Source organism: Copidosoma floridanum, unplaced genomic scaffold, assembly GCF_036245765.1.
Source record: "Copidosoma floridanum isolate Cflo_tuat_1 unplaced genomic scaffold, Cflo_Japanese_pri ptg000012l, whole genome shotgun sequence".
Lineage (NCBI taxonomy): Eukaryota > Metazoa > Arthropoda > Insecta > Hymenoptera > Encyrtidae > Copidosoma > Copidosoma floridanum.
The window spans coordinates 6,902,579-6,916,800 of NW_028321889.1; the positions used below are offsets into that span (position 1 = coordinate 6,902,579).

A 14,222-nucleotide genomic window follows, 5' to 3' on the forward strand; every position below is an offset into this window, starting at 1 on the left:
ACTAGGTATACATCGTATACTTTGCTTTGCGCGCGCTCTCTCTTTTCAACGCTGATGCAGACCGCCACGATCCTTTTAGATCGGACAACTGCGTCGTAGGCTACCCTCCTCTGCTTCTCCTGTATAGTCTCATCCTGTTCCTAAATGTTACTCCCTCACCCCTCTTATGTATGTAGTTCGATCGACCATACGTATTGTACACCCAATATCGGATATGGTGCATAAATATGTTATATATACCACGCGTTTCGAATCCCGATGCCAAGACTGGGTACAAGTACGTATATTATGTACATATAAATTGTGGAATTAGCGAGAACCGAGTCACGACAAAAACCATGTAATACTTATACATCCTACAACCGGACATGCCCTGAGAGTACGAGAGAGCGAGAATGAGAGAGAGTGTTTGAAAAATCCGCGCGAGATTACAATGTACGTGGGAGGGCAGGATGGTGGCGAAATAATATGGGCAAAACTAGTATAAAATATACAGAGTCGGAGAGTTACATATGCATATAATATATATATATATATATATATGAATATATATATATATTGTATAAGACACGCACACACGTAAAAAGGCTGTTGTCGTTGTCGTTGTTGTTGTTGTTGTGAGAGTAATTGTTGTCGGGGGAGAGTGACGGGCACGTGTCCTGGTTGTAGGGTCGGTCCTGGCGAAACGGGAGGAGGCTTCGCCCCGCGAGCTGATGCTGATGCACCAACAACACCGACAGCACCACTCGTCGACCGGGCCCAAGGGCATCCCTTCCGCCACCGGCAACAACAACAATAACAATAGCAGCGCCGTCGAGAGCTTAGCCAGGCTGTACTCGGCGCTGCGCCACGAGGAGTTGCGCCCGCTGTGCCGTTACTGCGGCCGGAGCTACTCGTCGCCGAGCAATCTACGCCAGCACATAAAAAACGTCCACAACTCGAATTGCTCGCCACCGGAGACTTGGCCCCAGTGCACCGTTTGCGGCAAACGCTGCAAGACCAAGCACTACCTCATCAACCACCAGCTACAGGCCCACGGCATACACCAGCGACCGACCTCCCTGCCCTCCTCGTCGTCGTCGTCGTTGTCTACCTCTACCATTTCCACGAGCCAACACTACCATCACCACCACCAACACCAACTACCTCCACCACCACCACCACCACCACCACCACCACAACAACAACAACACTGACCCCCGCGTCGCGCCGCCCCTGCCTCGTGCAGCTAGGCTTTTTATCGCACGATATTATATAATATATACGCCCAACAACCCGACAGCTGATGCTGCATCAGGACGTTATTTTTTTCTAATTTTTTTCTTTCTTTTTTTTTCTCTCTCTCCCGCCCACTCCCCCAACCACCACATTTCGCAATACGACAGCACCATACGCTTTCAATGATTCAGCGGCAAGCCAATTGTTTATCATTACTGCAATCACCATTAATTTTGTTGTTGCTATTTTTCTTTTCTTGTGAAAATGTATGCACTTATTATTGATACACCGATAAAAGAAAGTAAGAAAAAAACGTGACGCGCAGCCAACATCAGCAATAAATGAAAAAAAAAAAAAAAAAAGGGTCATTTACTATCTCGCGTTAACGTAATCGAAAAGAAAAACCGGTGGAGCGATGGAAAGGAAAAAAAAAAGAAAAAAAAAGAAAGAAAAAAAGTATGAATTGCAATAGAAATAAAATAACATGTAAATACGGTGCTGGCTGGTGATGTAACGTTGGTGTGGTGGTGGTTGCAGATCACGAGCTCGATGAGGTTGCAGAGGACGCGACTTCTTACCACCACCACCACAGCCATCACCAGCAACAGCAGCAGAGATACCAGCGACATCGCCATCATCAGCATCATCAAGAGGTGGCAGTCTCCAAGTACCATCAGCATTCTCAGCGAGCCATAGCGCACCAGCAGCAGCAACCACAGCAGCGGGGCTTCCAGTGTCCGCTGTGCACGAGGGTGTTTCAGGACATCACGGGAATGCGGGCCCACCTCGACGTGCACTATCCCCGGGACTCGCCCGTCTGCCCGGTCACCTCGTGCGCCAAAAACTTTTCCCACCCGAACAGCGTGCGCAACCACATGCGGCTCAAACATCCCGTCCAGTGGGACCAGATCAAAACCCTCAGGTGGACGTACGTCTAGTGCTGCTCGCGTCGCACCCTCCAGCCGCGTTATTTCTCTCTTTCTTTTTTTTTCTACGCCATAATACAACAGCACCTTGCACACGCGGCAGCATCCGGAGGCCTTCCACCCACCCCCTCCCATTGTTACCCATTGTTGCGTTAAACGTTGCGTCGAGCTTTATGTGATTCACCAGCGTCGTGGTCCAATTTTTCATTCGACCGTACACAGCTTCCTCACCGGTGATACATATTGATACCATACACGTGTACACAAGTGCAAGTTGTTTCAGATCAGCATTGGTTGTCGAGAAAAACAGGAATACTTGGCTCTTTTTCGATTCCCCACTCTCTCCCGACAAATCCCCTGAATTCTACCACTGTTACATTGGCACTTTTTTTTTTTCTTTTTTTCTTTTTTTTCAACCATGATAAATATGCTTTTAATCGCAAAAAAAGCGCACAGCTTAGCTGTACAGCCAGACGATAATACAATAGAGTCATGTACCTTACACACGCGTACGATAAAACGACTATAGAGTAAAAATGAAAGCATAGAATATTGAAAAAAAAAATTATATTTATAGTATTCATATTCATCAAACAGATGTATACACATGAAATATATATATATATATACGAAATGTATAATGTATAATAATGATATATGATGGCGGACGCGACTTTGTACATGCATATAGGTATATATAATATATATTTAGATTAGTATTATGTTTAGTAGGCATTATTTGAGAGAGAAAATTAAAATTAATATAATGAGAAAAACAATGTTCCTCCAAGCTGAGTAAGCCAGCCTTACGCTACTACAAGATAGCTTTAAGAATTAGAAATTTTAGATTATATTACATAATTTAATGGATATACACATATAGTTACGAATGAGCGATGAGCGACAAAAAGGAAAAGGCATTCGAATAATGCGAGCAACGAGGCAGATGGGGGAAAAACAAAAAAGTCAAATATGAAATGAGTAAGAGCGATTTATAGAGCGAATTTTTTTAATTTTTTTAAGAAAATAAAATATATATTAGTAATAATAGACTAACATTACGAATAAACACGAGTACATATACCGGTGCTCAATCGGTTTCCTTAGACTGATCGCTAAAGTGGCAGGTGTGGGAAGAAAAAAAAAAAAAAAAAAAAAAAACAAGACGAGCTGCTCAAACTTACTACTAGTGCATAGCCCGATGAACACAAGCTATTACGTATACACTGTTGCACGCGGGATGATTTAGTGTGAAAAAAATACCGCAGTCGCGAGAGAGAGGCTTGAACTCGTGAAAATAATCGAGAACAAAGTATAAAAATCTTGAAAAACCCGAGATGCAAAGAAGGAATGATCTTTTGTAGCGCGTGTATGATTATGAATTCACCCACAGACTTATTTTTCTACGTCTTTGCGTTTTGCGTCAGTATTTCTTCAATGAAAATAATCAACAAAAATTTTTGTGCTTTCGTATGAGCTGATTTAAGACGAGAATAAGATGAAGAAAAAAAAAAAAAAAAAAAAAAAAAAAACAAAGGTCAGAGCAAAGAGTATAAAGTTCCAAAAAAACACTAGGGCCGCGCGATTACCTAGCATATTATGCATATTATATATAAAAATCTATAAAGAAAAAATTACCGTAGACTAACAAGAGTAAAGTTCATGTTGGCGATAAGTATAGGCAAAATACCCAAGTAAAGCAAATATATTGTATCGTATCGAGGGGGTAGCTTTAACACGAGAACCTCGCCGTACATAGTTTCCATTGAGCTAAAACTAACAAAATGTAAATTATCATGACTACAATGACCGTATGTCTTAGTGACTCTTGCCATTATTTGACTTCAGTATATATATATACACATGGCTCGCGTCGCATCATTATTGTCATTGCAATGATAATTATGTAGCTGTGTAGCTTTTAAGAGCAAAAGAGTACGCTGACATTGAAAATCTGCTCTTGTTCGCGAAGGCTTGTATATTTATTTATTTAGGTATATATTATGATATCGGAATGCAGTTTTCAGCGTCAGAGCTACCAACTATTATTATTATAATTATAACTACCACCTGGTATGGATGTAGCGATAATACCTCGATGAGCGAATGTGTACGAAGATGACGCGAAAAAAACCCAGACGTGTTATAGTGATATGATTATTGAAATTAAAAACTAAAAACAAAAAATAAATCGTGCGTACACTACTATTTTAGACGAACAAAAAGAGCGTTGGCGAGTGCATATCGTATTAATGATGCAATATACGCGCGTTGATAACATACAAATATATATATACACAAACATTATACTCGAGATGTGCGACAAATTCGGAGGAAAAAAAAAAAAAAAAAAGAAAAAAGTAAAGTTGTACTATTTCAATAAAAGCTTTGTATAATAAAAGGTATTTAGAGAAACTTTTCTGTCAACTTCATTTCGGAATCCCTGCACGTCTTCTTTCTTTCGTCGATTTGTCCTATGACTTTTCTCCCTCTGTTTACTTTCATTTTTCGAGCAACAACGACAGTATATATAATTAATATGTTTCACACGAATAATCCTCGATCCCAAAGCATACCTTTGATATATCACACACGTATATATATTATATACACGGGAGATGTTCCGGAAAGGGCCCAAGGACGGGGGGGAAATGATATAAGAACCAAAAAGAAAAACAAAAAAAATGCTTGTCTAATCCACAGGCCGGCGCAACAACCTGGACATAATGCGGGTGCGAGCGACGGATCCACGGCCATGCCCCAAGTGCAAAAAGATCTACAGGTCGGCGCACACGTTGCGCACCCACCTCGAGGACAAGCACACGATCTGCCCGGGCTACCGGTGCGTCCTCTGCGGGACGGTGGCCAAGTCGCGCAACTCCCTGCACTCGCACATGTCGCGCCAGCACCGGGGCATCAGCACCAAGGACCTACCCGTCCTGCCTATGCCGAGTCCCTTCAACCCCGAGCTCGCCTCCCAGCTGCTCGCCAAAGCCGGGGTCAACGTCAGCCCGGCCGAGCTCCGCGCCCGGGCCAGCCCCACGGGCCCGCGCAGGGGTGACATGCGCCTCGAGATGACCCGCCAATCCGGCGGCGCTCCCTCCGAGGCCGGCAGCTCGCTGTGTGGTGGCGACGATCCCGAGGACCTCACGCTGCCCCTCAGTCTCAGGTTGGTGTCCATTCGCCACGTGGTATGTTGTATGTTGTATATATGTATACTTACTGTTATTTGTTTCCTTTTTTAGGTATGGTTCGATGACGCCCAACAACAACACGGTCATAACGAAGGTGATGTCGAGCGGGGGTGGCCAGGGTCAGAGCAATAACAACGGCAAGTCGGCAACTCCGGGGGGCCCGGTGGCGGCAAAGTCCCTCGACTCGCTTCAGGTAGCCCGAGAGCCCCAAACGGCCCCTTACCACCAGCACCAGCAACTCCAGCACCAACACCGGCAACAACAGCTCCAACTGCACCATCAGCAGCAGCAGCAGCAGCCCCAGCAGCCCCACGCTTTTGGCACGGAGTCGGCAGTGGTGAGCGCCTTTCTCCAGCTGATCGCTGATAATTCGGCCGCTATATCGGGGCTAACGCCCGACCAGGCGGCCATTTACGCGGCCAAGATGGCACAGATGGGCTCGGTTGACAAGCTGGGCAGGGCCCTGCCCGACGATTACCCGATCATCGGGAGGGACGAGGGCCGGAACAACAACGCGGACCACGACCACGACGGTAACTCGTCGGCGGGCGAGGAGGACGACTTTAGCGAGACCGAAGAGCCCGAGGTCGTCAGGGCCGAGTAGTGCTACTAACAGTACAACCACACACACACAGCGAGACTCTCTGGCTCACTCTCTAAATTACTTATTAACTATTACTCATTAATTTTTATTTTTTATCATTATTCATATTACATTATCATCATTATTATTATTATTATTATTATTATTATTATTATTATTGCGGTTAATGACTCTTACTGATGATACGGATAGTGTATACTGTAGTCTTTTATTTTCATGTATATCGAGCGTTGAGGAAGAGATTGAGCAGAGCTGCTTGCCCGACAAGAGTGTGTGTACACGCAGAGCTTCCGTCTCGGGCCGACCAAAATGTTGTACGCAAACATATACACCGCGACAAGATCTCTTTGTAGTTTTTTTTTTTTTTTTTTTTTTTTTTTTTCGTTTTATCGAAGGAGCTCGGGGTCTACGTAGGTATACGAAAAAGCGTCTCCTCGTCGTCGTCGCTTGACCTTGTTAATACTTATTTGTGGGGTGAATCCATGTGGGCGCGACGACGTTGCGTGACGATTTTTGTTTGTTAATCGAGTTCGCGCAATAAGCGAGCTTGAGCCTCGAAAGTTACGATTCTTGCCATTTATGACTATTATGTTGTCATTAGAAATGAGCGATGCAAATGTATAATTTATCTTGCAGCGATCGCAAATTTGAAACAAAAAAGGTAGTTCCTACTTTGATACACGCGAAGGGGTTTGAGGAAAATTGTTGTCCCTGCGACTCGATTGATGCAAAGGTGAAAAGATACAAGTATCAAAAATAAAAAAAATAAAAAAAATAAAAACGAGAATCTCTAATATCGGAATTGGGTGTGAGACTGAATGCGTGGGTAAAGAGTATGAGAGAAACTTACGCGCGAAACATAAATACGAGTAAACGTTTGTGTCAAGTAGTTTTCAAAAGCTAGAGTCTTTTTTTTTTTGTTTTTTTTTTGAAAAATAAAATGTAGGGTAATGCGATATACTTTTTGCGCTTGACATGTCCATATTCGAGTTACGAGCTGATATCTTCGGTTCTGTAAAACGAAAAAATGGCGGAGCACTGCATACTGTGTCACTTGCAATAAAATTCCCCTAGTGGAGTTATATCTGAACAGCAATTTTTGTATACGATCTAAAAAAAAAAATTAAAAAAAAAATAAAAAGAAAGAAAAAAAACACACAGGTGTAGTGTAAAACATAAGATAATCGAAACTCTTCGATTAGTATACGAAATAGTAAAGTGTAGTCTGAGAAGTTGTCTTTTTCGTGATTGAAATTAATATCGTGTTTTTTGATAATGTTTTTTTTTGTACATTAACAAAAGTTGTTATGATTATCGGAGGTACTAAATATTAGAGAAAAAAAAAAAAAAAAAAAAGTAACAACATGTTAATACATTTATACATATACTAAAGGGAAAATCAGATCTCGCGATCAAAGACTTGGAGTACTCAATAAATAAAAATCAGGTTCACAGTTGGTACAAAAAAAAACCACTTCTTGCCTTGAAGCTCTCTATTTTTGTGCTACTAGAGATATAAAAATAAAAAATACCAGCGTAAGACTACTTATTTTTACAAATGAAGTTAAACTATAAAGTACAAACTTTTTTAATTCGGAATTTAATCAAGAAATCACTAAACAGTACAGTAGAAGTTGAAAAATAGATTTGGAATAGAGAAAGAAGGGATGAATCGTAAGAGGTTGAGTTATAAGTACATTTTCTGCACTTTGATCGTCAAGTCGTGTATTGCATGGTAAAAGTATAGTGTAATGACTCTGTTAAAAATAGTGGTAACAGTAACGATGATAATAATAATAATAATGTAATAATTTAAGTGGTAATACTGATGATATAAACATAAGCATAAGTTTTGAAAAATAGTCCGAGGAATGAATGAACGAAAAAAAAATAAGTCGCCTGCGATTAAGGATGAAAAACGGTGTAATTACGTTTAAGTAAGCGATTCAAAGAAAATATGAAAATCGATGCGAGTGATGAAAAGTCAAGAGAAACGATTGTTTAGGGGTGTCGAGAGAATTGCAAAAAAAAAAAAAAAAAAAAAAAAAGAAATTCGTTCCGTGCCATAAACCTCATCAGAACGATACGAACTTTTTTTTAAAGGTTTTATTCAATCAGCGCCGATCAACAGTGGTTCTTTCAATCTTCTATAATACAATGATCTCGCCGACGTAACGACTAAACGATTAATTTTTTGGTTTTTGTTGATTTTTCATATATTTGACGTTAACAATCGATTAAAAGATTCCACAATTATCTATACGAAGTAAAATACCAGCAAGTTAGCCAAAGGGTTGTTGTGCAACGAACGAGAGACATTGATGTGCACGCGTGCTACATATACACGTATACTTAAAGCGACATTCGCAGAGCTGAATAATATAATAGTAATAATAATTGACAGAGATACGATTAAATGCTATATAACCCGAGTCAGAATTTTCTATACGTATATTATTTGTATGTATAATATGAACACACAAGCTAAAAGCATGTAATTATTTATAAATATATTTATGCAACAAAGTCGCCCATGTCGAGTCAGTCAGTCAGTTTGTATACAATAATAGTTTTCTACCGCAGTATTTATATATAGCTATATTTATACAAATGTTTATATCTATATATATTTATACACATATATATTTATACATACATTGTAAAAAAAGATTATACAAATGATGTATTTTTACCCATCGATTAACTTAAAAGTCGTAGCCGAGATAAAACGAAAATGTTAACGATAATCACGGATTATAAAAGTAACGATTATCAAATAATGGTAACGATTGAAACTTGCCCATTGTCTCTCGCTCTGCAAACAACCCCGTGGATGATAACGTGTATCCATACCCGACATAGTCCGCAATAGTCACTTGAACTTACAATTAACAATAACAGTATTGCAATAGTTTTAAAAGAAACAAAGAAGAATAATAAAGATGGAAAAAAAAAAATAAATAACAATGTCGAGCCGCGAGCCCTCGTGGGTTGAGCTTATGCCCTGCCTTCGAGATATATCCGTCCGTCCGTTCGTTTTTTTTTCTTCCTTCAATTTCGGGGACATATGCATAGTCTCCGGAAACACAAATATAATACACGTATCTCTACTTATACCAACAAGGATATACTTAACTTATACCGTGGTAACAATAACTACTTCAATCATGCATATATTGGAAAAATGTTTATGCCTTTCTTCAAAGATTTTTTTTTTTTTTTTTTTTTCAATAAATTGAAAAAATGGAGAAACTTGAAAGTTAAGGGGGCTCCTTCGCGAAAGTCCCCAAACAGAGATACATTATTTCTTGTAAATGAAAGTCTACTGAATTTAATGGTGGTCTAAATTACATTTCGAATGGGTCAAAATTTTGAGAAATCCGAGCTCAAAGTTGTAACTATTAGCACGTGTTCCTATGGGGCAGCGTGAAAAACAATTTGTTTTCATTTATAATAAACCTAAATTAAATGTCCCAGCAGACTGAATACATACGTTTTGTAGATGAAGTCTTCCTCTGTAATATGCTGTATTAAAAATTGTGGATAAAGGACCATTTTAGCGAGATATTTGTGATGGAAATAAATAAATAGTGTCCGGGAGGTCAGGAGGTCACGTGGGTATCAGACGTACTTGTTCACGACACATATATACCATATACCTATATATTACATTGCTATACTACACCAACACAGGTGGTCTGGTCTGGTGGTGTACCCTCGTATGCACTAGACTGGTCAAAACAATAATTAATTTTTCGTACAAAGTTAAACTGCACACATAAATATCATTTTTCCCACTTCATACGTTATTAAAAATATCATAATGATTTTCAGACACATTTGTTTATTGAAAAACAAAACTTTATTTTTTGTTTGTCTTTGACCTCAGCAGTAGTCGTAGGAGCCCCCTTAAGTATATACTCGTATATGCGAACGCGACTGCCCCCCCAAGTTCCGGGCAAGCTCTTAACCCGCGACTGCCGCTACGCTCGGCGCTTTGTGCATAATCATAAAAAAATAAACGATAGTTGTAATAATAATGATAATAAAAATAATAATAATAATAACACGTATAATAAACTCAGCTGAAAACTGAAACAGGCAGGCCGTGATATATGTTATATACTTATAAATAGAACCTATTACTATACAACATTTATTAATGATATTTTTACACGCCAACGGGATTAAAATGAAATAAACAAATACCGAAATAAAAAAGAACAAAACCGCGCGCAGTTATATAGACGATGAAAATAGCGAGATCTACAATAGAAACACACACACACATATTATACGCATTATATTTTTTGTCTTTTATCGATAAATTGTGTTGTTTGTTGATTTGTTTGTTTGTTACAAGTTTTTTATACTGCTGCAGGCAACAGTGATGCTTGTAAAATAACAGTTTCGAGTATCGATGGCGATGTTATAACGATAGCAAAGATGTTAATGATGATGATGATTGTGATGTTGAATCACAAGTATACCACGCGGTCTTATAATACCTAACTACGTGACAGTTTTTGTGCGTGAATATACTTACATATACGTTATTCGATTGGTTGATTTACCACATTTCTCGCGTTCGTATGTCATACAATGTCAACCTGTTAACGGCGCTACGCTTGTACGACATAAGTTAGAATATTATTGTTTCCTACACAAATGATTTCCTACGATATTCTTCATCAAAGAAATACATTGGTATACTCGAAAAAAAAAAAAAAAATAAATAAAAAGCAAAACCTTCGTTTCGAATTTGGTTTTTACTACAGGAAGAACTGAATCCTCACTGCCATGATGCATAAATAAAAAAAAATTAACCATCAGCCATACCTATATACTTTGTAAGTGTAAGCTGTTGGTTTGGAAATTTTCTAAAACTACACGATGATGATGATATTACGTTGTAATGTACTTACAGTCATGAGGTACTTATCGCGCGGGTGAATTTTAACAGATCGCGTGAGAAAGGGATGAAGAATATGTGTGAGTGCGTATATATGCGTAACGAGCGAAAATATATATATATATATGTGTGTACAGTATACGTGTGACGATCCAACCGGAAATGATGATGAACCTACTTACGTGATATTCACAATAAACAAAACAAACAAACAAAAAAATGTAAGCAGCGAATAACTTTCGTATAGGCCATGTATTGTAACGTGACACGTCAAGTCTTCTAGTGATAACATTAATTGATTAATTAATGTTTAAGATAGATATATATATATAAATATATATATGGAAATTATATATATATATAAGTTATTTTTCGTTTAACCGAGATCACTGACATAATAATTTAATTTATTGCGGGAAAAGATTCCAGAAGAGAGGTGAAATCAATGATGCGCGTCATTCAGCAGAATCGCATAGCAACCATATATAAATATAAATATATTGATACGTTTATGTGTTTTTTATTGTGCAATGTGAAATTGGATTGGTTATAGCACTGCGGCAGCGTTGACGGCAGCGGCCGGCCAGCTGATATGATTATTATATAAGCCATTAACTCAAAAATTGTCAAGTGTTACATTTGCGAAAAATTAAGGATGAAAAAAATGGAGATTTTTGTGCAACTTAAATTTTGTTCGATGAGTTAACTTGAATTAATTAAGGTATATGAGAAGTTATGTTTTAGGTAAAAAAATTTAGGTTTTTGTCTTTTTAGCCGCACTTAACCGAACAACTTGGATGTGGCGACAATCGATCGATTGTCTCTTTGATTAGTTCGGAGATGAATAATTATATGTATTTACGTGGAATGAATGATCACGTGCGAGTATATATATATGCTTACTTACTCAGATTCGTCGTTATAGTATAAAGATTACGAGGTGCTTTTAGATTGTTATGTACATGTACATTATTGTCATTATTATAATTATTATTCTAATTTTAACATAATATTATTATTGTAGTTCATTATTTACGTTTTACGCTCACCAATGTTTTGTTTATAAATTTTTCGATGCTTATATTGGTGACTTTTACGTAATTTTTTAGGAATGCCAGAACATGAGAGGGCTACCTTCTTAATTGTTTGGGAGCGAAATATGTTGGCGAATCAGTTGTAAATTTTTATTATTAACTTTTTTTTTACCCACTCCATTCGTTTTCTGTCTTCCTTTTTCTAATCTTCCTACATTCGTGTAAATAAAGCCTCTATATTTAACAGTTTCTATCGTTAAGTACAGTTGCTCCCAGCACACAATCGTCTGGCTAAACAAAATGTTCATTATTTTTTGTTTGTTTATTTTTTTATCACCCCTCGCGTACCACATTAACTTACGTTCGTTCTTATTATTTGGCCATTTTTAGTGTTAAGTTATTCAATTTGCCAATGCGATTTAATAAATACGTTGGAAATGATAGAGTTTTTCTGTTTTTTATTTATATTTTACCTTTGTTTTTATCCTTTTTTAATTTATAATCCTTTATACTTTACGAATATCTTTAAGTTTCATTAAGATTACAATAAAGCGCTTCAATAGTAAAAAAAGTAGCATGTACTGTAGGGTAAAAATTGTTCGAAAAAAATTTTTAATAACATAATCATCTTTAGAACTTATAAATGCATTGTTTAATGGAAATTTTAAATATAGGATCAAAAAAGATCATGTAGCGTAAAGAAGCACGAACAGATACAAGTGCAAAAATGTTCATTAAATGGTGAAGTAATGCTAATATTATAAAAAAGAAGCATGTATACGATATTTACATTGGGAGAAAAATGTAATTAATTTGGATAGTGCAATAGCAAAATTGAGTTTATATACAAGTTAGCTGTGCCTTTTTATGGCCTGATGTTTATACTACCTTATTTGTGTTTAACAAATTTACCTGCTACTCCGAGGTGTGGGAAACAAAAAAAAAAAAACAAAAAAAAAATACCAATATCGAATTGTCTGCATCATTTTTTTCATTCATTTCACAGAGACAAAAATAGTGAGAAAAATGTCATCAAAATATGCAAAAATACAACAATTTAATTTAGCAATAAAAATATATTACTCTTCAATAAAAGGAGTATTCGAAGGATAGTGAGCATCAGGCAAACACAGTTCCTATTTAGTTGGTACCAATCATAGACTTATTGCACCTTTATCACGTGCGAGAGAATAATAATAACAACAATAATAGTAATAATAATAATAATAATAATAATAAAAAAGTAAGAATCATATTATATATATGTATATTTAGGCCGATTATTAAGGTAGTAAAATTATCTGTCACATGTACCATATTAATGCCTATAATCATATGTACAAGTGTGAAAAGGAAATAATTTTTATCAATATACAAGTATTGTGAGGATATTCAAAAAAAGTTAGTCGTCAAGTTTATAAAATTCATATAAGTCGTTAAAAATAAAGAGAAAATTAAAAAATCATGGTTTCTATAAACTTTTGTCAAATTCCTTCTAAATGTGCCTGATTGTGTAATTTAATATTAATTACAAATTTGATTTGTTTGGGCTCTTGTTCTTATTGACGCAAATCGTTCCATTTATTTAAAAAAGTTTAACTCTTTCTTTTTTATTTGTCAACAATACACCTACGTACCTGCAGTAAGTATAGTAATGTACGAAAAAGACTTTTATTTTTATTTTTGATTTCTATCTATGATTTCCAAAAGTTTTGCGACTTTCAGGGCACGTCCGAAAGGGACTTTGCATTTGTCTCCTTGCTGACTGGAATCCTCGCGCGGGAAAACGGCTCTAGTGGTATCCAGAGTGAACCACGGATTTGGTGAGTGGTGCGTTGTCGCGGGCTCGGGAACTGCTGCAAATACTTATTATGAATAAAATCAACCCCACCCTCAAAGCCGTACTTGCTCCAGCAGGTCTACCCGTCTACATCATGATCGAAAGCATCGGAGTATAGGACTTTTGGCGGCGAATGGCACGGCTGCACACAGTTCTTATTTAGTTAATTTATTACGTGCAAGTAAAGAATAAAAAAACACCATTCATGTACAAGTGTGAAAAGAAAATAATTTTTACCGACGCACAAGTATTTTGAGGTGATTCAAAAAATTTGGTCGTCAAGTTTACCAAAATTCATACTAGTCGTTAAAAATAAAGAGGAAATTGAACGATTAAAATTTCTTTCATTCTTAAAAAAGAAGCTCATTTTAATTTTCTAGACTTAATGATTTTATACATTTATCATCCCGTTTAATCAATCTGTGTATTTACTAATATTTTACGTAGTGTCTATTAAAATAGACACAGTGCATATTTTAATTGAATGTGTAATA

General features: G+C 37.3%; 1 protein-coding gene across 1 annotated transcript in view; it reads left to right on the plus strand.

Annotated features, from left to right (window-relative positions):
* LOC106635709 (protein abrupt) overlaps positions 1-9,127 on the plus strand; it is a 48,600-nt gene extending 39,473 nt beyond the window's left edge. Inside the window, exons 7-8 of the mRNA XM_014347789.3 lie at positions 4,848-5,313; positions 5,390-9,127. Of these exons, the coding sequence (XP_014203275.2) occupies positions 4,848-5,313; positions 5,390-5,942 (1,019 nt within the window). The 3' untranslated portion in view covers positions 5,943-9,127. The remainder of the gene's footprint in view (positions 1-4,847; positions 5,314-5,389) is intronic.
* The last annotated feature ends 5,095 nt before the right edge of the window (positions 9,128-14,222 follow it).